The sequence below is a fragment of the Euleptes europaea genome, chromosome 13 (genome assembly GCF_029931775.1).
Source record: "Euleptes europaea isolate rEulEur1 chromosome 13, rEulEur1.hap1, whole genome shotgun sequence".
Classification (NCBI taxonomy): Eukaryota; Metazoa; Chordata; class Lepidosauria; order Squamata; family Sphaerodactylidae; genus Euleptes; species Euleptes europaea.
In genome coordinates this window covers 49,716,119-49,738,295 of record NC_079324.1, presented here as the reverse complement: position 1 = coordinate 49,738,295, position 22,177 = coordinate 49,716,119, and the positions used below count along the sequence as shown (strand labels likewise).

Genomic DNA, 22,177 nt, shown 5'->3' with positions numbered 1-22,177 from the left:
AGTTCATCAGTTTTGTTGAATAAATTTCAACTAAAAAGTTTTAATTTGATTTTGAATAGATGTGCAATTAATTGTTACTGTTTTGAAATTTCATTGTTATTATCTTCTTTAGTGAGTCATGCAAACCCCTATTTTGAATAATGTTTTTTATAGGATAGGGTAGAAGGCGCTGAGGTTGAGTTTGTGGAACCAAGGGGTCATTGGCCCAAAAGGTTTGGGAACCAGTGGAGAGGATGGGACAGCACTTGATATTTTTAATGGCATCTCTATGTCACATCTATTGTATGTTGGTTTTTCTGTTGCTGGTGGCTCTCATGTTGATTCTTGCAGAAAAATGAAGGTTGGTTTTAGGCTCAAACAATACACAATGAGAAGTTTGGTGATCCTCCCCCCCCCCAATTATTTTTAACCCAAAGTAGTGTAGGGCTGACTGCAATAGATTAAAAGGTGAGTGTGCAGAGAGAGGGAGTGCTTAAGGTTTTTGCTCTCTGGTCTCCCCCCCCCCCCCACAAGATAAAAATGGTTTTATCCTTGGTCAGATTTTTTGACCACACTGGAAATGGTCAGAGAAGATAGAGGGATCCTGGTGAGTGAAAGGGAACACCTTTAGGAGTCTGCTTTTGAGTCAAAAATGAACTGGAAGGTACGGGGTTAAGCAGGCTCTATCTGCTTTCCATTCCAGCATGGTGTAGTGGTTAAGAGCAGTGGTTTGGAGCAGTGGATTCTGATCTGGAGAACTGGGTTTGATTTCTTACTCCTCCACGTGAGCGGCGGAGGCTAATCTGGTGAACTGAATTTGTTTCCCCCTCCTACACACGAAGCCAGCTGGGTGACCTTGGGCAAGTCACACACTCTCAGCCCCACCCACCTCACTGGGTGTCTGTTGTGGGGAGGGGAAGGGAAGGTGATTGTAAGCGGGTTTGATTCTTCCTTAAGTGGTAGAGAAAGTCGACATATAAAAACCAACTCTTCTTCTTCTTGTTCTTCCTTCACTCAGAGAGTTACTCTGCCCAGCAATGCTTTAGGATTTTTTTTTTTAATGAAAGAAATAATCACAGAATTCTGCATAATATGTTGTTGGAGTCTTATGCCTCCTTGGGAAAGTTTGGCTCAGAGTCATGTTTTCTGGAATTAAAGCTTCTATGCATCTAAAGACAGAGACAGCCTTTTGTCAGCCATTAGAGTTGCCATGAAACCAGTTGCTAGATTCAGTATCTCAAAATAGAGGACCCCGATGTGCATATTATGCAAGTCTTATTTGCATATATTTGCATTCCACCAGGCTGTGGCATTTGGGCAGACTGTTCTTTCTCACTCTGACTAATTTCTAAACTCTGCCTCTGTGGCCAGTTTTCCAAAATAAGCCAGACTGTGGGAACGAAGGAATGTGTTTAAAAATGTACAACAGTAGGCTTCCTAAATATTTTCTTTGGACATAACCCTTCCGTGACTCAGGTGCAAGACTGTATCTCATCCGGACACTATTTAAATCTAGGCTTGCATCATTAACATTTTTAATCAATTTAGGAATTGAAATTATATTAGGAAATTGAGGAAGAGAGAAATTGCTCCATTGTTCGTGGCTCGTGCTCCTTCCCTGAGGCACGGTAGAAAATAGAAGGGTGTGTGTGTGTAAGAGAAGGTGTATATCTGTGAAAGTATAGATTCATTTTGTGTGTGTGTGTGTTTGAAGGATAAAGGAAGACTCAATTATAGAATCATAGAATCATAGAGTTGGGACCACCAGGGTCATCTAGTCCAACCCCCTGCACAATGCAGGAATTTCACAACTACCTCCCCCACACACCCTCAGGGACCCCTACTCCATGCCCAGAAGCTGGCCAGGATGCCCTCCCGCTCATGAAGTGCCTAAGGTCATAGAATCAGCATTGCTGGCAGATGGCCATCTAGCCTCTGCTTAAAAACCTCCAGGGAAGGAGAGCTCATCACCTCTCGAGGAAGCCTGTTCCACTGAGGAACCGCTCTAGCTGTTAGAAAATTCTTCCTAATGTCTAGAGGGAAATTCTTTTGATTTAATTTCAACCCGTTGGTTCTGGTCCGACTTTCTGAGGCAACAGAAAACAACCCGGCACCCTCCTCTATATGACAGCCCTTCAGGTACTTGAACATGGTTATCATATCCCCTCTCAGTCTTTTCCTCTTCAGGCTAAACATACCCAGCTCCTTCAACCTTTCCTCATAGGAATTTTTGATGTGTGATTTTGATGCATATGTTCAGAGAGGTTGAGTATATGCAGAAAATAATGCTGGTTGTCAAACACGCCAGAATACTAGAATGCCTGGCACTTTTCCCATCTTAAACTGTAATCCTGTGCATTTGCGTGTCTGTGAACTAATTGGTTAAGGGTTTCTGTGGGCCTACTTCAAGGAAAAGTCCTTTCAGCCAAATGTGATGGCTTTATAATGTAGCTATCAAATCCCTGCAGGTATTCTCACACGTGGCCCCTCTGTCCTTTGTTTGCTTGCATTATGGGGAGCTGCAGCGTGCGGCAGCATTGAGCATTTGGAGCGCTATGCTCCCTGTAGAGCTGCGTTAAGCATGTGCAGTGTGGTACAAAAATCCCTTCTGTCAGTTTACCCTGAAGTGCCCTCTGTTTGCCTCTGTGAAGTTTAATGGCCCATGAGGAAGGATCAATGGAGAGAGACTTGAGCTGACTTGGACTTTCCCTCTGGGGAACAGAAGGGCGCTGTATCCCCTCCCCTCCAAATGTTAGATTGCTTACACTGTTGCACATGGGAGGAGATTTTTCAGCAGCTCAAGCTGGAGCGTAGCTGCTCAACTGCCAATTGTGCCTGCGAAAATTTTCCTCTCAGATGCTTCGACAAGATCTCCCTACCTTCTAGCTACTTGGGCGTGTTCGTTCCCTTGATGGTTCTGGCATTAAGTTGAAGCACATCTACAGTGGCACAGCACATGCGTCTCTTGCATAAAGTCTCAGGTTCAAAACCAGGGTTGGCAGTTCTCAGGAATCTGGCCTGGGCCAACCTAGGGCTGCAACCAGAGCCAGCGTGATGCAGTGGTTAAGAGCAGTGGTTTGGTGTGGTGGATTCTCATCTGGAGAACCGGGCTTGTTTCCCCGCTCCTCCACATGAGTGGCGAAGGCTAATCTGGTGAACGGGATTGGTTTCCCCACTCCTACACATGAAGCCAGCTGGGTGACCATGGGCTAGTCACAGCTTTCTTAGAGCTCTCTCAGCCCCACCTACCTCACAGGGTGTCTGTTAGGGGGAGGGGAAGGTGATTTTAAAATGGTTTGATTCTTCCTTAAGTGGTAGAGAAAGTCGGCATATAAAAACCAACACTTCTTCTTCTACGACTACTAATACTTCTACCACTACTACTACTAGAGTCACTCCCAGTCAGAACAGAGAGTGCTGTTGTGTGGACCTGTGATCTCACTTGGTAGAAGTTAAGTGCTCAAAGTGAAGCATGGCCAGGTGTAGAAGACACATCACAGAGCTGTAGGGATGGGCAGATTTCCCCCCCACCCCCATCCCACCCATTTACTGTTCTGGAATTTTCATTTTATACTGCATTCCACCCCTCCTTAAATTTTGCTTTAACTTGGAGGATGTGTATAATAAATTCTGGATGGAGTTTAGCTAGCCAGCTGCAACTTTCGGCTGGGGAGAGGATGTGGGTTGGTGGCAGAACACATGCTTTGCAGGTAGAAGGGTGCAAGTTCAGTCACTGGCGTCTCCAAGTTAAAAGGTGATGGGAAACTCCTTTTTCTGCTTGAGAGCCTAGAGAAATGCTGCCAGTCAGTACACAGTACTGAGCTAGGTGGACCACTGATCTGATTCTGAATATGGGAGCTATATACATCAATTATATATTCCTATTACTTCAATTTATTTGCAGCTTTTTCTGCTTCTACATTACCGAAGTGTTTGTATGCATTGGTAAGACATTGGGGGAAGCAATTGTATGATTGTATCAAGAGTCTTTTTGATGTTGTACAGATGTTCTCACATTCTCCTTCGGGTTACCCATATTTGCTCCAGTTGGTCAGGCCTTTGTAAGCTTTTTGCCATAAACGTAGGATAGAAATGGTTTAATTCTCTCCAGGATCGGAGGAGCATGCCTATTATATTAGGTGCTGTGGCACACAGGCAGGATAATGCTGCTGTAATCGTCTTGTTTGTGGGCTTCCTGGAGACACCTGGTTGGCCACTGTGTGAACAGACTGCTGGACTTGAGGGACCTTGGTCGGATCCAGCATGGACTTTCTTATGTTCTTATGTAATAATTAAATAAAATGTCATAGAAAAAGCTTCATGGTAAAGTGGTGCATGTAACCTCGGTCTGGTAGAGGGAAGAGGGTTTTTGGACAGTGTTGCATCAATGCATACATCAGTAAGATAGATGGGAGGGAGGGAGATGCAGCTTGCAGCTTCGTTATTTCCTGGTCTCTCCAGCAGCTCTGGTCAATAATGGGTCTGTTCCCACTGGATGAATTAAAATGTCTGCCCAATGTTGGGCATGCGACTGGCTGGAATTGCTTAAGGCAACAGGAAGAGGTTTCGATGCTCTTTCACGCGTGCATCACGGAGAGCCTGACACAGGGAGACGGAGCCAATTGGGCATGTGCTCACCAGCTCCCGTTTACCTCCTCTCTCACAGGACCACATTCCGGTGCCCTACCAGCCTGACTCCAGCAGCAACCCCTCCTCGACGACGTCGTCCACGCCTTCCTCGCCGGCGCCTCCCCTGCCGCCAAGCGCCACACCGCCTTCTCCCCTGCATCCCTCCCCGCAGTGCACACGGCAACAGAAGCAGTTCAACTTGCCAGGTACCTTCTTTGGCTTATGGCTAGACCAGCCTTGATCCCAACCTCAGTCTGCCTGTTATACTCTGTTTACTGTGGGTTGTTTGTCCAAGACACATTGATTTCTGCTCTGCAAGGGCTGTTCCTAATGTTCGAGTCCTATAAACACTTAGCTGTGGAAAGAGGCAAGGGGTGTTCTGTATCATTGTACCCTGCTTCTCTCCATCTGATAGCCTGACACATGTTATATATGTGCACAGAGGTGATGGGTTAGGGGAAGGAAGCTGAAAATTCTGGCCCCGCCCACAGTCAAGGGAATAGGCCCCACCCCCTCCTATGCAAATTAGCCATACATGGGCAAAGAACCTATATACGTATATGTCATCAAGTCGCAACCAACTTACGGCAACGCCAGGATCGTAGGATTTTCAAGGCAAGTGAGAAACAGAGGTGGTTTGCCATTGGCTTCCTCTGCAGAATCTTCTTTGGTGGTCTCCAAATCAATTAGCTGCTTAGCTTCCGGGAGCTGACAAGATGGGGTTATACCATACCATTCCACATTGTGGTACAAAGCACCTATTTGCATGTAAATCATTCCTATCTTTGTCTGCAACATGTGGTTGTCTTAAGATAGGGTTGCCAACCTCCAGGTAATAGCTGGAGATCTCCTGCTATTATAACTGATCTCCAGCCGACAGAGATCAGTTCCTTTGCAGAAAATGGCCGCTTTGGCAGTTGGCCTCCATGGTATTGAAGCCCCTCCCCTCCCCAAACCACGCCCTCCTCAGGCTCCATCCCAAAAACCTCCCGCCAGTGGCGAAGAGGGACCTGGCAGCCCTATCTTAAGATGGTGATTTGGGAAGCTCTTTTTAGGCTAAATTGGGCCGATGGCAGTAGACCTCGCGTGGCACCAAGGGATGCTGGGACAAATAAGCAGTGTGTGTGTTCTCCCTCTGCAAATATAACAAGCCAGCAGTTATTCAGTTCTGTCTTCAGGAGCAAATGGAACACACAGCTCCAATGTAAGGCAGAGAGCAGAACTAAAGGGGGGGGGAAACAATATGGCAGTCCTTCTTGTAGCCCAGAAGGAAATTATTCACCAGTCCCAGGCCTGAAGCCATTCTTTAGATTCAGGTGCAAATGCAAATATACTGTCTTTGAGCTTGAGGAAGGGCAAACGCACCCCCCCACACACACACACTTTACATTTTACAGCTCAGAGATCTACTGAACTTTTAATATAGATGCTTTGGGGCTTTAGAGTCCCCGTGGCTGAGTCACCCCACATATGGTTGTGCAGGGGTTAATCCCCTGTGAAACCATTTGCTTGCTTGCTGTAATTATAGATTGCCTTTCTGCCATGATGGCAGTGTATAACATAAGCAGATTTAAACAATTTGCAATTAAAAACAATTCAAGAATAAAAATAAACCCCCCCAAAGATTTTTTAATAGCAGAAACAATAGAACAATTACAATTTTGTCAGAATAAGGAACACGGTGGCAAAAAATAACTTGCTTAATCTAATTTTGGAAGGAGTTGTGGCTGAGTGATAGAGTATATTCTTTACATCTCCCCAGCTCCTCCATTTAAAGGATCTCGGATAGCATATGCTAGGAAGAATCATCCTCTTCCTGAGATCTTGGAGAGTAGAGAAAACTGACCACAGTAGACCAGCCAGCCACATCTGAAGTTGGGGACATGCAACACAGGCTCTCTGAGGAAGTTCTTACAAGTCTGTTTCATATAGGAATATGCAGCCTTTGGGTGGAGCTGCCTTGTTTTGAACCATGTGAAAGGTGACAGTACATAGAATTGCTTCCATCATGCTGAATAGGGCTGATATGAGCCTCAAAGGTTCCCTTCTCCAGCTTGTTGGGGAGGATTGTTTACCCTTCCGTTACCCTGTGGGCAGCATACCATATCACAGCCTTTGCTCTACAGAGTAAGATTACAACGAGGTCAGGCTGAGAGATGGTGTCTTGTCCCAGGTCAGTAGCTCAGGTGCCTTTACAGCTGAGGGGAGATATGAAACCTAATCTCAAGCCCAAGACGGTATCCACTGTACCATACTGCCTTGGGAACGTTTGTGGAGTAATTTTTGCTAGCCCTGTGGGGCCTAGTGGTGGTAGAGGTGTTGTACATCATAACACTCCACAAGAGTTGCAGACCAGAGGCAGAAAGTTCCTTAATTCCTCCCTGCTATGAAAACAAGGTCTAGATTGGCCAATATTTTGTCATACTTTATGGAATCCTCTACTTCAAGATGTGAAGATGGCCATTGGCCTAGGATAGTTTAAAAGGGGGATTTGATAAATTCATGGAGGGTAGGTGTATCAACAGCTTTTATATCAAAATTAAACTTCCATGTTCAGAAGCAGTTTTATCTGTAGATTCCAGTTTGCCGGAGTGGGACAGGGGTAGAAACAGTAAGGAAGAGTTGTTTGCATCATGCCCTGTTTGCGGACTTTCCTTAGACATGTGTTGGGTACCAAATGTTGGACTAGATGAATCTTTAATCCAGTTGGGATTCTCTTATGTCATTATTAGATATCTGTGTATGTTGGGGAGGTGGGGAATCCTGTGTCCGCCACCAGGTTCTAGTTTTCACCCCATCTTTGAAACTCCACAAGGCAGAGAAAACATGGGCTCATAAAACAGGACAACCTATTTGTCTTTAGTTTAATTGCCTTGAAACCTTCTCTGTCCCGCCATGATGCGGAGCAGTTGCCCTCCTCCCTCTTGTTTCAAGAGGATTCTCCATTTTCAGAATACATGCCCTCTATTAAAAAATGATTCTAGAAACCGAGGCGGCAATTACTCACCAGCTGGAGAAGAAACAAGCAGGGATCGCACAGTGACTGAAGCCCTCTGTGTCCCCTTGAAACCTTCAAACAGCCATCCATTTTCAGACAGGGTTGGTTGGGTTTGAACAAACTACTTCTCCACATTGCAGTTGTTCCCTGGGATTACTGCTTTTACCCACCTGCAGCATTTGTAAAGTTTCAACTAGTATATTTTTTTTTTAACAGACCCTGGCTTAAAAAAAAAATGGATTGTAATGCATGGAGTTGTTGTGTGGTTGGAAGATGGTGGCCATTTGTGCATGGCTGTTTCCTCGCGGTCACCCGCAGGCTTTGCTTTGCTTTTGCTTGCGTCAGAGGTCACCTCCCTCTCCCGGCACATTACCAAGCGTTTCCCCCGCGTTTTCTGGATGCCGGCTAAACACAAGTCCATAAAACGCGGGGGAAATGCGCGGAAACTCATGGGGAGAGCGAGGCGATCTCTGATGGTCAGAAAATGCAAGCATAATCAACGCAAAGCCCCGAAGTAGTTGGGGCGGCTGCAAGGAAGCAGCCACGCAGAAATGGCCGATGTCGTTTTCTCCTCGTTGTCATTTGAGAATAGCATGGACACTTCTGTGCTTAATTAAGGAGCTGGTTATTTACACACAAGCGGAAAATCTGGACATTCCCGCTCGTTTGGGAGCAAAAAATTTGTTTCAGAAATTAAATAAAAATAGCAAAAAAGAACTGAAGACGTTCAGTCTAATATAACTGTTTATTCTCCCTGGCTAATTTGTGAACTCCTCCTTCGGAGGCTGATGAAGCGCCTCAACTACCCGGGAAAGCGTTTCCTCCTAGCGGTGCCGGTTTGCCTGACTTCCGGTACCTCCGTGCCGTCTTCTTATAGCGGCATGACCATGACGTTCACCTTTGGACTTTATACCTGATCATCTTCCAGTTTGTTGGATTTGCTCTGCATCCACCTTCGGAGATCGCCATTGGGCTTTTGTTGTATTTATTGAACTTTGTTATTTAGTAGCACATTTGTATAGTATTTGTTGCATTTGTATTGTAATTGTGTTGCCTAACTTTGAATAATATTGTTGTTAGATTGATACTTTGAGCCTACCCTGTTTGGTTCTTACGATTACCTGGAGGTTGGCAACCCTAGTTGCCAGGTCCCTCTTTGCCACCAGCGGGAGGTTTTTGGGGCAGAGGGCAGGGTTTGGGGAGGGGAGGGACTTTAATGCCATAGAGTCCAATGGCCAAAGCAGCCATTTTCTCCAGGTGAACAGATCTCTATCGGCTGATCAGTTGTAATAGTAGGAGATCTCCAGCTAGTACCTGGAGGTTGCCAACCCTAGCCAGGGCAGAGAAAGCCCTGGTTCTGGTTGAGGCCAGCTGGATACTCTTCAGGCCCGGGACCACCAGTAGATTGTTATTTGATGAACGTAGTGTTCTCTGAGGGGCATACCAGGAGAGGCGGTTCCACAGGAACAAAGGTCCCAGACAGGATAAGGCTTTAAAGGTCAAAACCAGCATCTGGTTTCACAGTATCCCCCTGTTTGGGGAACGGAATTGTTGAGGTGGCGATGGGTAGGACAGCGCAACGTTTGGCTGAAAAAGGGGAAGGGGACAAATGAACTGGCCCCAAAACAAGATCTAGGGTCCGCCATGTGGTCTGCTTTTTTTTTGGCCGCTGGTGAACTCGAAAGACATTCGCATGCGAAATCTGTGCTGGGGCGCTGAAACAGACAATTGGAGGAAACAATGAAGTGAGAGGAAGTTCTGTCAGGAAGCACTTGGTGGGTTGATGGCCTTGCAAAAGCACGCCAGGAAAGGCAAGGCTGCTAGTCGGACCAGATGTGCCCAGAATAGCACAGAGCATAATTTAATATAGCCACCACAATGGACATGCTACGTAACAAACTTCCTTATTCCCCAGTGCAGGAATCTAAGCTTGGGAATTAACTGAAAGCCGCTTCTCAACCCCTGATGTTTAAAAATGCTTGTGTGCGTGTCGAGTTGAACTCTTCCGCTTCGCTGAGGTGCAGCGAGAAGAGATGGGGACGATCTGGCAGAATCCATCTGTAATTTTATCAGACGATGGCTGTGGGGAGGGGACAACTAGATCAGAGTCATATCGAGGGGTGGGGGAGTGTTAACCTTTTCCCCTCAATGCCATTTTCCCAATCTAAATCACACACAGGCCTCTAACAGATAATTCTCTGGCTACAAGAGCATCTCCTCCTGACAGCTATGGACTACTGCACTGACTGGATTTTGCAAATGTTGCGTTCAGCATTCTGTGCATGTTTAAGGGATTGATCTGTAAGTGCTCGAGGCATACTTAGAACTCAGGGTCATTCAAAGGAACTGGTTGGCAGCAGAATTCATGACAGACCAAAATAAAGTTCTTCCCGCCAAACACATAATTAACGGAGGAACTTGCCACCCAAAGATGTGGTGATGGGCATTAGCTTAGATGGGTGTAACAAGGTATCACGGTCCCATGTAACGAGGTCTTTAGACAAATTTCTGGAGGATAAGCCTCTGAGAAGCTGTCAGCCATGATAGATAAATGGAGCCTCCATGTTCAAAGGAAGCATACCTGTGAATACCAACTACAGGGGGGCAAAGAAAGTGGGGAAGAAGAAGAAGAAGAAGAAAAGAGTTGGTTTTTATAGGCCAGCTTTCTCTGCCTTTTAAGAAGCATCTTAAATCTCCTTCCCTTCCTCTTCCCACAACAGACACCTTGTGAGGTAAGCGAGGCTGAGAGAGCTCGAAGAGAACTGTGTCTAGCCCAGGGTCACCCAGCAGGCTTCATGTGGAGGAGTGGGGAAACCAACTTGGTTCACCAGATTAGAGTCCACCACACATGTGGAGGAGAGGGGGAATCAAACCCGGTTCTCCAGATTAGAGTCCACCACTCTTAACCCCTACATCACGCTGGCTTATTTACCTTAGAATCATAGAGTTGGAAGGGGCCATATAGGCCATCTAGTCCAACCCTTTATACTCTGTTTGCGGGCTTTCTAAAGGGTTCTGGCAAGCTGCTGCTAGAAACGAGATATTTGACAGGATGGGATCTTTGCTCTGTTCCAGCAATACTCCATGTGTGTTTAGATATAAATTTTAGAGTTAAAGCTGGAGATTTCTGGATTTTGGCAGTTTGGCCAAAACTTGGCATGGATATTGAATATTTGTTTACAGATACTGTGTTTTCCCAAAAATAAGACATACCCATAAAATAAGCCGTAGCAGGATTTCTAAGCATTTGCGCAATATAAGCCATACCCCGAAAATAAGACATAGTGATAGGCATGGCTATGCAGCGTACCAAGACTTCCCGCCAGTTCGCTGTTCCCAGAGATATTGTCGAAGGCTTTCATGGTCAGAGTTCATTGGTTCTTGTAGGTTATCCGGGCTGTGTAACCGTGGTCTTGGAATTTTCTTTCCTGACGTTTCGCCAGCAACTGTGGCAGGCATCTTCAGAGGAGTAACACTGAAGGACAGTGTCTCTTCAGTGTTACTCCTCTGAAGATGCCTGCCACAGTTGCTGGCGAAACGTCAGGAAAGAAAATTCCAAGACCACGGTTACACAGCCCGGATAACCTACAAGAACCAATGTTCCCAGAGAGTTTCCTCGGCCTCAGACCACTCGTCCTGTAGCCCAGCCCGTTTCCCCCTGCCATGCCCATTCCCGGGCCGTGCCCGCCCATTGTTCAGCTGGTCGGCGGTCCGTGGGGAAGGCCAAGGGCCTTGCCTCCCGGAAGGCCATTCCCCGCCCGGTTCGGTTTGGTGCCAGCCGCGACGGAGCTTTGCTGGCCCGGCCGGGAGGCTCCCTCTGCACCGGGGCACAGAGGGAGTGAAAGTGAAAGTAAAAGTCTCCTCAGTGTAGTGAGGAGCAGGACGCTGTGCTTTAGGTATTGTGTGTCCTCAGGGGGAAGAAGTAAAGCTCTCTCCCCCAGCACCAACCAGCAACAGTCTGTGGTCTCTCTCATCCCACACAAACACCAGGGGATAGGGGAAAAGCTTCAGTCGCAAGAAATTCAGGATGGAATTCCGGGTTTGGAGAGTTATGACGATGTTCCAGAAGAAGAAGACTTAACTATCTTTGAATAAATGTAGATTGTTGTACCATACTTAATAAAAATAAGACATCCCCTGAAAATAAGCCATAGTGTGTCTTCTTGAGGAAAAATAAATATAAGACAGTGTCTTATTTTCGGGGAAACACGGTATACATCATACAGCCATACATCAAAAACCAATTTGACTTAAAGTACACCCTATAATTTCTGTAATTGGTTATACTGTGATGCCCCATATTACTTCTCTTTCTTACAAAATGAATGATATTTCATTTCTGTAGACATTTCATGAGTACACACTAATAGTTTCTCTAGTAATAATATAGATCCTCTATCGAAAACTAAAACTAAATGTGTCTTCTTCATATTATAGGTCAAGTTATTACACTTAAAAACAATTAGCAAAATTCAATGATGAAGCACGTTTGTCATATTGAGTATCTGATATTGAGCATTTGAACAATCAACCTGACAGAATGGATTTTGAGGATTTTAAGAGGAAATCTTGGACTTTGCCTATAGTGAAAATAAGGCAGCAGTTTCTCCTAGTGGGAGGCATTTGTGTGAGCAACTGCTGAAGCGCCAGCTTGCAGTGGTACTCCAGATGCCAGCAACTCATCCATGCTGAGCCATCTTGGTTTCCACCAAGAAGCTTTTAAATCACATTGTCTCACTTTCAGAAGATACAGTGAACTTAAAGGCACCCTTCTAGACGCCAGTAGGAGGAAGAAGAAACAGGCACCGCAAAGAAAACACATATGTTACCCCTTCAGCAAATCAGAGCTCTCCAGTGTTATTGAACATGCAGAGGCTTCGGGAATTTTAAAAGAAGGTTGCCATGGGAGGTGGGAGCCATCGTAAAATGGCTGCCATGCAGCATGTTGGGAAGTTCCAGGCCAAATGCCCATCCACGATGAACACTGCGGAGGCAGCTGCTTCCTAATGGCGACTTCCTGCAGACACAAAGGGTGCTTTCCTTTCCCTAGATTTAACAGCCATTGGTTATTCATCAACCATTTCGCACTTTAAAAAGGGGAAGTGGAATTTAAATTTTCCTTGACACTCTCTCTCACACAATTGACCGATCTGCTTGACAGCAGATAACACCATACCCGCTTCTTAGAAAGTATCTTTAGCTGTTTTATCCAGGGCGTGATATATTTATTTCATGCTGTATTATTTTGTGGACATGCTAAAACAATGTGGGCTAGGGAGTCTATTTGATCCATTCAAAATGGGCATTTTCGTTCTTTTGCAGTAATTTTATTGTTTTGCCCTTGTGTCTCGGCTTTCAATACACGCCGAATAATGCACTTTCAATCCACTTTCAATGCACTTTTCAAATGGATTGTACTGTGTGAAATGGCAAAATCCACTTGCAAACAATTGTTAAAGTGGATTGAAAGTGCATTATTCAGGATGTGTGAAAGTACCCAACGACAATTCTTCTTGGGCTCCACCTCCTGCGTCAAAGAGGTGGGGACTGGCTTTTTGCGTTGGGAAAGATATGCTGCCCAGCCAGTAAGTCAGTTTCCAAAGAAAGAAGAGGGTTTGCTCCCTGCACAGCCATTGGGGAGAAGTGTCCACAGCCAAGCCCAAGGGGGATAATTGTGACGTGCCTGCCTGGGGTGAGCTCAGTGGATTGCTAGGCAATCAGCTGGGAGGGAGTGAACAAAAATGCCCTTTTGTCCCCTGACTTATTCAAGACCCTTTGGGATTTATCCCTGAGTAGCTAGCACCCTTGGATCCTATGTTGGGGAATCACTGAAGTAAGGTCTACCACCCACTGATGGAACTCAGCTTATGGGAGGGGGGTTACATGCCCAACTACTAGGAAATACCACTCAATTTGTCTTCTGTCAACTCTTTGAGTAGCGCATTGCCTCAATTTGTTCTACAGTAGTGGTTCTTAACCGGATCCATATCCCTCCCCCCTACCAGGAGAGATCTACACATCTTGGAATGCATTCCAGAAGTTCAGGGTTGTCAAACAGAGGGCATTTGGGATTTGAGGCAGTTAGTGACATTGGGAGTCGTCTGTCCTCTTGCCTACCTAGATTTCTGCATGAATCGCCTTCAGTTTTTAGACCCAAAGAAAAATAACTTCCGCTGTCTTCAAAGTTGGTAGCGCCTGGAATGTGAAATTAATGTTGGGTGCTTGTCATAACAAGAATGATCGGAACAGCGGGGCAGATAGTTTGGCTGGATAATGGGATTATGCTGGAACTTCTCGGTTAAAATATCACACTGCGGCACCTTAAAGACTAATCAATTTATTGTGTCACATGCTTTTGTGAGCTGGAGTCCACTTTGTCAGATACATGAAGTGTTAGGTTCCATTGGTGGAGAGATTGATCGTCGTGCCCGTTGTTTGTTCCTTGGATGTCCACAGTATTGTTATCGAGTACGTTTGGCTGTCTTCTGTCTTGGTTCAGGTTTGTCATACAATTCATCTTAAGCGATATTCTGTCGGTCTTTTAGTTACTGCACCTCCATTGGAGGGGCTGTGTTTTTTGCTGTATATTTTAGAGGCAGCTTTCTTCATTTGTGCAGATAAGGCGGTTTGCTGGTCATAGATTATTTCTATAGTACACCAAACTGGGCCTACCTTTTAGCAGGTCCAAACTCATGTTGGTGCTCCCTGATTAGCACTTCAGAGGTGTGGTATGACCCCCCCCCCACACTCCAAAGAGTAACATTCATAGGATGGGATGTTCCAAATGCAGAGCCCTAAGGCTGACCCTAATACAGGCAAGTACAGCATCTATTTATGGGTACATAAATAGCACAGCATCTATTTATGGATAGTAGTTACAAGCCACACTTGCTTCCTCTGTGCATTACTGCCTTGGTATTGTTTGTGCTCCCTAAATATTTTAATATGATAAGTCGTAATAATATGTCAATTTTCTGCTTTTCAGCCTCCCATTACTACAAGTACAAGCAGCAATTCATCTTCCCAGGTAGGTTTCTCTAGAACAACAGCAGTGTTATTGGACAAATCCTGCTCACCCACTTTTTGCTATGGCTGGTGGATGCCATTGCCTGCCCATTCAACCCTGTCACCCTGCCCTAGACTCCATTTCCCTCCCTCCTGTGGAAATGCTTGCTTGGTTTGGGGGCAGCTCTGCTGGCCATGTTTGGTCCAGTTTTTTTTGGGAATTGTAGGACACAGAAGGAAAGGGATATGCCTATCAAATGACTAGCGGTACTATTCTGAACTGGAACCTTGTTTCTTTCAGATGTTGTCCCCGAGACTCCCACCAGAGCACCCCAAGTTATCCTTCATCCAGTGAATTCTAACCCAATGTAAGTCACCCTGGTCTTTGCGTACTCTTTGTTGTCAAGTCTTGCTCCTCTGTTTGAAGGCATCTTCCTCTCCCTAATGATGTAAAGTGTGCTCTTAAGAGATGCAGCTGTTGCTTATTCTAGGCAGGTTTCGCTTCCAGGTAGCACAAAGTCTGCTAATTTTTGCCGATAACCTTATGTGGCTGATTTTTTTTTTTTTGGCCGTCAAGACACAGCTGACTTATGGTGACTGCATAGGTTTTTCAAGGCAAGAGACATTCAGAGGTGACTTGCCATTGCCTGCCTCTGCCTCACACCCCTGGTATTCCTCGGGGGTCTCCCATTGAAATACTAGCCAGGGCTGACCCTGCTTAGTTTCTGAGTTCTGACAAGATCAGGCTAGCCTGGGGCTATCTAGGTCAGGGTGGTTGACTATTACAGGCCATAAAAATATATTGCATGCATTGGATCAGGTTGCACATGTGTTTTATGTGCTGATATGCAGCCTCCCATGTAAGTGATAAAATGGCAGAGGAAAAAATGGTGCTGCAAGCGACATTGGGCCCCAATTGAGTAGCAAAGTAGAGTATATCTAAATAAATAATTCCAGATGAGTAGTTGTGTTCATCTGTAGTATCTGATCAAGTGATCTCTGACTCATGTACATTGATGCTTGAATAAATTTTGTTAACCTTTAAGGTGCCTCTGAACTCCTGCTTTGTTTCCCATTTTAGTGGTAGTAAGATTGGATCAGGAGGAGTAAAATATTTATTCATTCATTCATTCATTCATTCATCCTGCATCCACACAGAGGAGTAAAATATTATTTATTTATTTATTCATTCATTCATTCATTCATTCATTCATGAATTGGATTTTTTATGCCACCCATTTTTGACCAGTTCAGGCTCTGAGCAGCTCACAACCATTGCAATACAATTAAAATAAGCAAAAGCATAATTTACAATTAAAACTAGAATTCATCAATTAAAAGCCAGGCTCCTTCAACTATAAGCAGCATAAAACAATGATGAGAAAACCATACAGAGGAGGAAGGGAACCATATAACACACAAAATAAACACCAACAAGAAGGGAAAGGGAAGGTATAGGTATATATTATTGGGAGTGTAAAGCTCATTATAAAGTATACACGATAAGAATTAAGGGGTCTTTGTATTGGGTGCATTCTTTTCTTCCCTTGGCAGTGAGAAGTTCCAGAGGCCATGCCCACTGGGTTTCATTTGAATAAAAGAGCAATGCTTACATTGCCATCCTAAAAAATAGCCTTATGTACAGATCTACCAGCACAACATAACTGGAGCCAAACAGGCACACCGAATAGGCAGCAGAGCTGCTAATCCAGCGTCAGATTGGCATCACAGAATTAGACCGTGCATACCAAGGTATTTCACCTTTAGTGAACTCACAGCTCTCTTCCAGTCTATTTTTTTTAAATCTCTATCTCTGTTCCTGCCCTCACCTGTAGAGTGCCACCTTTCCCAAGCTCCAATAAGTGTCTGGTTCAAAAATACAAACTGATTCCTAGTTATCAGGAGACCATCTCCAAACCATTGACTCAGCATCAGATGACTATTCTGGATTATTAACCAGAAAATCCACCTAACCAAAATCAATCAGCAGCCATAACATCACATTACAAGATGCAGCCCATATTGGTTGTGTTTCCACACTTTAGATTCTGTTTCCCGTTGCACAGTGTAAAATGCAAAGTGGGATCTTTTGCATCGACTTTTACCAGCGAGCATCATACATATATGGAACTACCTTTTTTGCATGATAGAAAAAGCAGTTGAAAACAGCAGCACGCACCTGCTTTTTGCCATTTGTTGTAATTGTGTTGGATTGTAAAGGTCAGGGCAAGCCAGATGTGGAATGGGAAGTGTCACTTGATGCCAAAGGCAGCCAGCCTGTCAGTCCCTTTGTAAGGCTCTCTTCCCAGGCTGTTAGGCAAGAGTAATTGACTTCGGCGAGGCGAGAGCTCAGAGTGGCAGCTGCTTATGTGCTGCAGATTAAAGAATCCTCTCAAACCCAAACTCGGGGGTTAGAGATGAATTGCCAGCCTAGAGCCTACTTTAAAAATTAATGTGTTTTCCCTCCCATTGCCTGCTGAAGCCAATTCAGCTTTTGTTGGTACCTCTGTAAACTGCAAGCAAATGAATTCCAAGCAGCTCCCCCCTTTGCTTTCTTGCCCTTCTTCTTTGAGACACCCTTGACAGCAGAGAACCGATTTCAGATGGCTGTCCTATGGAGTTAAAGACAATGATTTTGCCCCTTCAGGAGAAGCTCGCTCTCAGCCCAGCTCTTGAAAAGTTCCTCTTAAGACCTGACTTGGGTTTATTTTATTATTTTTATTATTTGAGCCATCTTGGAAAATCACTATTAGAAGTTGGATCTGCCATCTTCCCTTTGAACGTCTTGAGCTGTGGCATTTTGCGGTTAGCATTTTTGTGCTGTTGTGGGAGAGCTCGAGCCCTAAAATGCCAAAGGCTTTCCCTTAAAGCAAAGGGACAGAGGATGACTGAACAAACCAGCAGTTGCCTGGAAGTTGCCTGCTTAAGATGGCTGCCAACTTGGAAGGCTTTAAGAGGGGAGTCAACATGTTCATTCATGGAGGATAGGGCTATCCATGGCTACTAGTCAAAATGGATGCTAGTCATGATGCATTCCTATTCTCTCTATTTCACTACATGAGCCCGATAGGCCAGGCTTACCCCACCATGGGTGGGTATACATGGTAAGCAAGGTATGGAGAGAGTGGACAGGGAGAAGCTTTTCTCCCTCTCTCATAATACTAGAACGTGGGGTCATCAGCTGAAGCAGGAGGGTGAGAGATTCAAAACTGATAAAAGGAAGTATTTCTTCACACAAGACATAGTTAAATTGTGGAACTCCCTGCCCCAAGATGTGGTGATGGTTGCCAACTTGGGAGGCTTTAAGAGGGGAGTGGACATGTTCATGGAGGAGAGGGCTATCTGCGGCTACTAGTCAAAATGGATACTAGTCATGATGCATACCTATTCTCTCCAGGAGCATGCCTATTGTATTAGGTGCTGTGGAACAAAGGCAGGATAATGCTGCTGCAGTTGTCTTGTTTGTGGGCTTTCTAGAGGCACCTGGTTGGCCACTGTGTGAACAGACTGCTGGACTTGACGGGCCTTGGTCTGATCCAGCATGGCTTTGCTTATGTTCTTATGACCCCTTTGTGAGTTGGTAGAGGTGAGATTTAGCCTGGGGGATTTACTGATTTGTAGCTCCCTGTCTCAGCCGCTCCACTCCACCCCACCAGCTTGCTACCTTTCTTGCACTGACTCCGCCATACCTGCATGCCATTATAAGAAACAGGAGCTGCAGTCCCGTGTGGCTTGGAATTTTTCTGCTTCCAATGTGGAAATAAAAAGTATCTCAAGTCATTGGCGGGTGTGACTCCAGATTTCTATCTGAATTAGAAATCTGCTGCCCATGGCATTTGACAATATGACCTCCACGTTGCTCTGAATACGCAGCCTGAAGAGAGGTGGACCGAGCAAACAAATAATATTATGTGAGCATCCTCTTGCGAGCGCTCGGATGGTTACGGCAATCTCTGGCTACAAGGCCCCTGGAGATTAGTTGGCAATCAATGAAGCAGAAGTGAAAAATTGAATCAGCAACTGCATATATTCCACTGCTGTTAGTGGCTAATGGTGCCTGTTTTCAAGGAAAGATAAGATTCTAAAACCTCTCTAGATTGAACGGACCCCCAAGGGGGAGACCACGGCTGTGGCATGTTAGTCAAGATGCCCGAAACAGAGTCCCTCTGTCTCTATAAGCTGGATTCAGGTTTATCCCTTTCTCTGCTGCTTAATGCTATACATTTAATTTATATCCTATCTGTAGAAACTTGTTTGGGTCTCACTGAGGCCAGATGTCACCAGAGGAGAGTGGGTTTGTAGAATGGTTTGCACCGTTTCAGTTTGCACATGGGTAGGGTTGCCAACCTCCAGGTAGTAGCTGGAGATCTCCTGCTGATTACAACTGATCTCCAGCTGCTATAGTTCAGTTTCCCTTGGAGAAAATGGCCGCTTTGGCAATTGGGCTCTATGGCATTGAAGTCCCTCCCCAAACCCCGCCCTTCTCAGGCTCCACCCCAAAAACCTCCTGCTGGTGGTGCAGGGGGACCTGGCAACCCTACACATGGGGTGGGGGGTTCCACATTTTTGATGTTCCCCCATGTTGGAAAGAAGGTTCTCTGCAACTAGAGAGCCAGCACTGAGATAAAATACGTGGAATGCTTAGGAGCAGCACTGGATGAGTAGGGCATGTTGTTTGTTTTTTAAAGTAGTGGTATTATTAAAAGTAGCCATTCATGAAGGAGGTCAAAAGCTCTACTGGGCTGTGTTATGTTTTTATCCTGAGCTTCCTCCAAGGAGTTTGAGTAGGCACCTTTAAATATAGTGCTCCCTCTTTGGTTTCTTGGCCTTCGTCAAACATCACAAAACATTCTCCAAACCTGCAAGCTCAGATTCTACAGGATGTCACCTGCCACAGGTCCGCAGCAAACCTGTGGATGCGTGGAACAGCTGTTGCTTTGGTTATATAAAAAGAGCCCCCCTGAATTAGGCCAGAGGTCCGTTTTGTCCAGCCTCCTGTTCCCCAAACATGGATCCCTCTGTTAGGTAGTCACATGGTTATTTAGCCATGTGACTCTGCATGCTTTCATTGCAGAAGTCCTTCCACCACACTGGCCACCCTTACCTGTCATAACGAAGGGCATTTTTCTACTAAATAAATCATATGTAAATCATTGAATCCCCTGTGCGGTTACGTAGGTTAAATAGTCATTTTGCTTCCAATGGAAACCTTAATTGTGCACTGACCATATGTCAGAAAACCAATGGGTGTTGAGTGATTATGATATATGCAGGAACAGGTATTTGGACTGGCTTCTCATCAAGTGCATTCATAAGGAAATAAATTTGGTCTGGGAATCTATTCATATTTTTTTCCACTGAGCTCCAAATATATTGGTGCTGTTCAGCACAATTAACTGTTGTGTTTGGTTTGCTTTATAAAGAGGGGCCGTTTTTTATGGCCTGGGGAGTTTTGATTTTGTAGGTTATAAGCCTTTCAGCAAGGACCTCTTGGATTACTGAAGGGTAAAAGAGAAGGAATAGTTTGGTATCGTTCTTTTTGTTCGACCTGCAACCATTCATTATTTTGAAGTCAAGTAATTTCCTAAGGTCGTACCTTAGTCCTCTTTCACAACATAGACTTTGGCAACTCCTGCCATGAAGGATAAATAACAACCAGCGCTGATTCCAGGTTTTGGGGGGCCCTGGGCAGAGGGTGTCCGCCCCCTCCCATGCCCACCACTAGGCTTCCCTTCTTGTGTGTCCTTCCGCTGCCCGCTCACAACCTCTCCCACCACCTGCAGTCACAATTGCCCACACTGCCTGCGTGCCCTTTCCCTGATGGTGCTGGCTAGTGGGTACAGCTAGGGACACCACTGCCGTGGCCACCAGGAACACTGATGTTTTGTGCGCCACTCACATGCCCTTCTCCAGCAGCGCAAGGCAGCACATGCAGCTGGCAGCACAGGCAACAGAACACTCACAAGCAGGCAGTGGAAGTGTGTACCTGCAGGCACCAGAAGCGACCAGTCAACAAACAGAATATATTTCATGACGAGGGCCACCGATATGTGGCCTGGTCAAACTGCATTGCGTTCAGGACTCTCAGGCCCATTTCTGGCTGAGTTCTGATTTCCTTTAAGGGAAGAAATCAATTCTGGGGCAGAACTGGGGGTTGAGAATAACGGGACTTCGTCTGCCTGGAGTTTAACATAGTCTTGCAAGTAACTCTAGATAGCCACTGGCTTGCACAAAAAGAGTTATCTGCCTATGAAAATAATTGGCTGCACAATGACAGTTTAAAAAGCAACAAGAAATAAAGTATCTTCCAGTATATAAAATATCCCCATTTGGTCTGTCTGGAGGCAATTATTACTTGCCAGGGGTGATGAAGTGACTACCGGTGCCATCCTAAGCATCTAAGTCAACTAAAGTCACTGTGCCTAGAGGGGGGTGCACCTCTGCTTAGGATAACACTGTCCATTTCCTGTTGAAGGCTGGGAGGATTATGTATTAGGGCATAAATAGCATTGTTTATGGCTTTCTTGAGTAATTTTCAGTGTTTGTTTTTTCTTTAAAGGCTGGAAGGAAATCCATTACTTCAAATTGAAGTGGAGCCAACCTCTGAGGTAAGGCACGCGCGCGGATCCAAAGGAGTGAACTTTGCTAAGGTCTCGGCAAAGACCCAACAGAGTCAGTTACTTGGCTTCTGTGGGAATATATCTTTGGATTTTTTTAAAAATACCCCACCCTATCTCGAGAGACCTCCTGTGTTGACCTTGCTGTGCCCGAACATCCTTTTAGGACTCATAAAATTCATTACCACTTTGCTTGGCATTAGTGGATCTGTAAGCCACTCTCTTGCCTCTGTGCCCATATTGAATTGAGAGCTGGTGTGCGCGATTAGCCTGTTCACGACAGCAGTTTTTTCCCCCCTCCTTGTGCCCACTGAAGCTGTCTAGTTGTGGCGAATGGTCCATCTGTCTTGTCGGTTATGAGGAGAAACTGAAATTCTGCAAGTCGCTGTAAACTTCCTCAATATGGGCAGAACAGGGGGAAAACATCAGCTTCTGTTCCTGGTTAATGAGTTAGCAGCTGCCGTAGGCAGGAAAGGAAAATTGTCAGCTGGCATGAATAAGAAGATGATGTGAGCTCGCTTTGAGCTTTATCTTGAGTTGCATAAGAATGACCTTGTTGGATCAGACTGACGGACCACCTAATCTGGCTTTCTCACTTTGGTGGTGACCAGCAAGGTGCTTCAGGGAGGTTCCCAAGAAGAAGAAGAGGAGGAGGAGGAGTTGGTTTTTATATGCCGACTTTCTCTACCACTTAAGGAGGAATCAGACTGGCTTACAATCACCTTCCCTTCCCCCCCCCCCCACAACAGACACCCTGTGAGGTAGGTGGGGCTGAGAGAGGTCTAATAGAGCTATGACTAGCTCAAGGTCACCCAGCTGGCTTCATGTGAAGGAGTGGGGAATCAAACCCGGTTCTCCAGATCAGAGTTCACCGCTCCAATCCATAGCTCTTAACCACTGCACCATGCTGGCTCTCCAAACGTTGGCAGGGTAATTAACACAGCAAAGA

At 45.4% G+C, this 22,177-nt stretch overlaps 1 protein-coding gene across 2 annotated transcripts in view; it reads left to right on the top strand.

Annotated features, from left to right (window-relative positions):
* The window catches only part of KSR2 (kinase suppressor of ras 2), a 251,485-nt gene that overhangs the window by 157,614 nt on the left and 71,694 nt on the right, over positions 1-22,177 (top strand). For both annotated transcript variants that reach the window (XM_056859782.1, XM_056859783.1), the window contains exons 10-13: positions 4,646-4,814; positions 14,592-14,633; positions 14,913-14,979; positions 21,171-21,219. In XM_056859782.1, the coding sequence (XP_056715760.1) occupies positions 4,646-4,814; positions 14,592-14,633; positions 14,913-14,979; positions 21,171-21,219 (327 nt within the window). The remainder of the gene's footprint in view (positions 1-4,645; positions 4,815-14,591; positions 14,634-14,912; positions 14,980-21,170; positions 21,220-22,177) is intronic.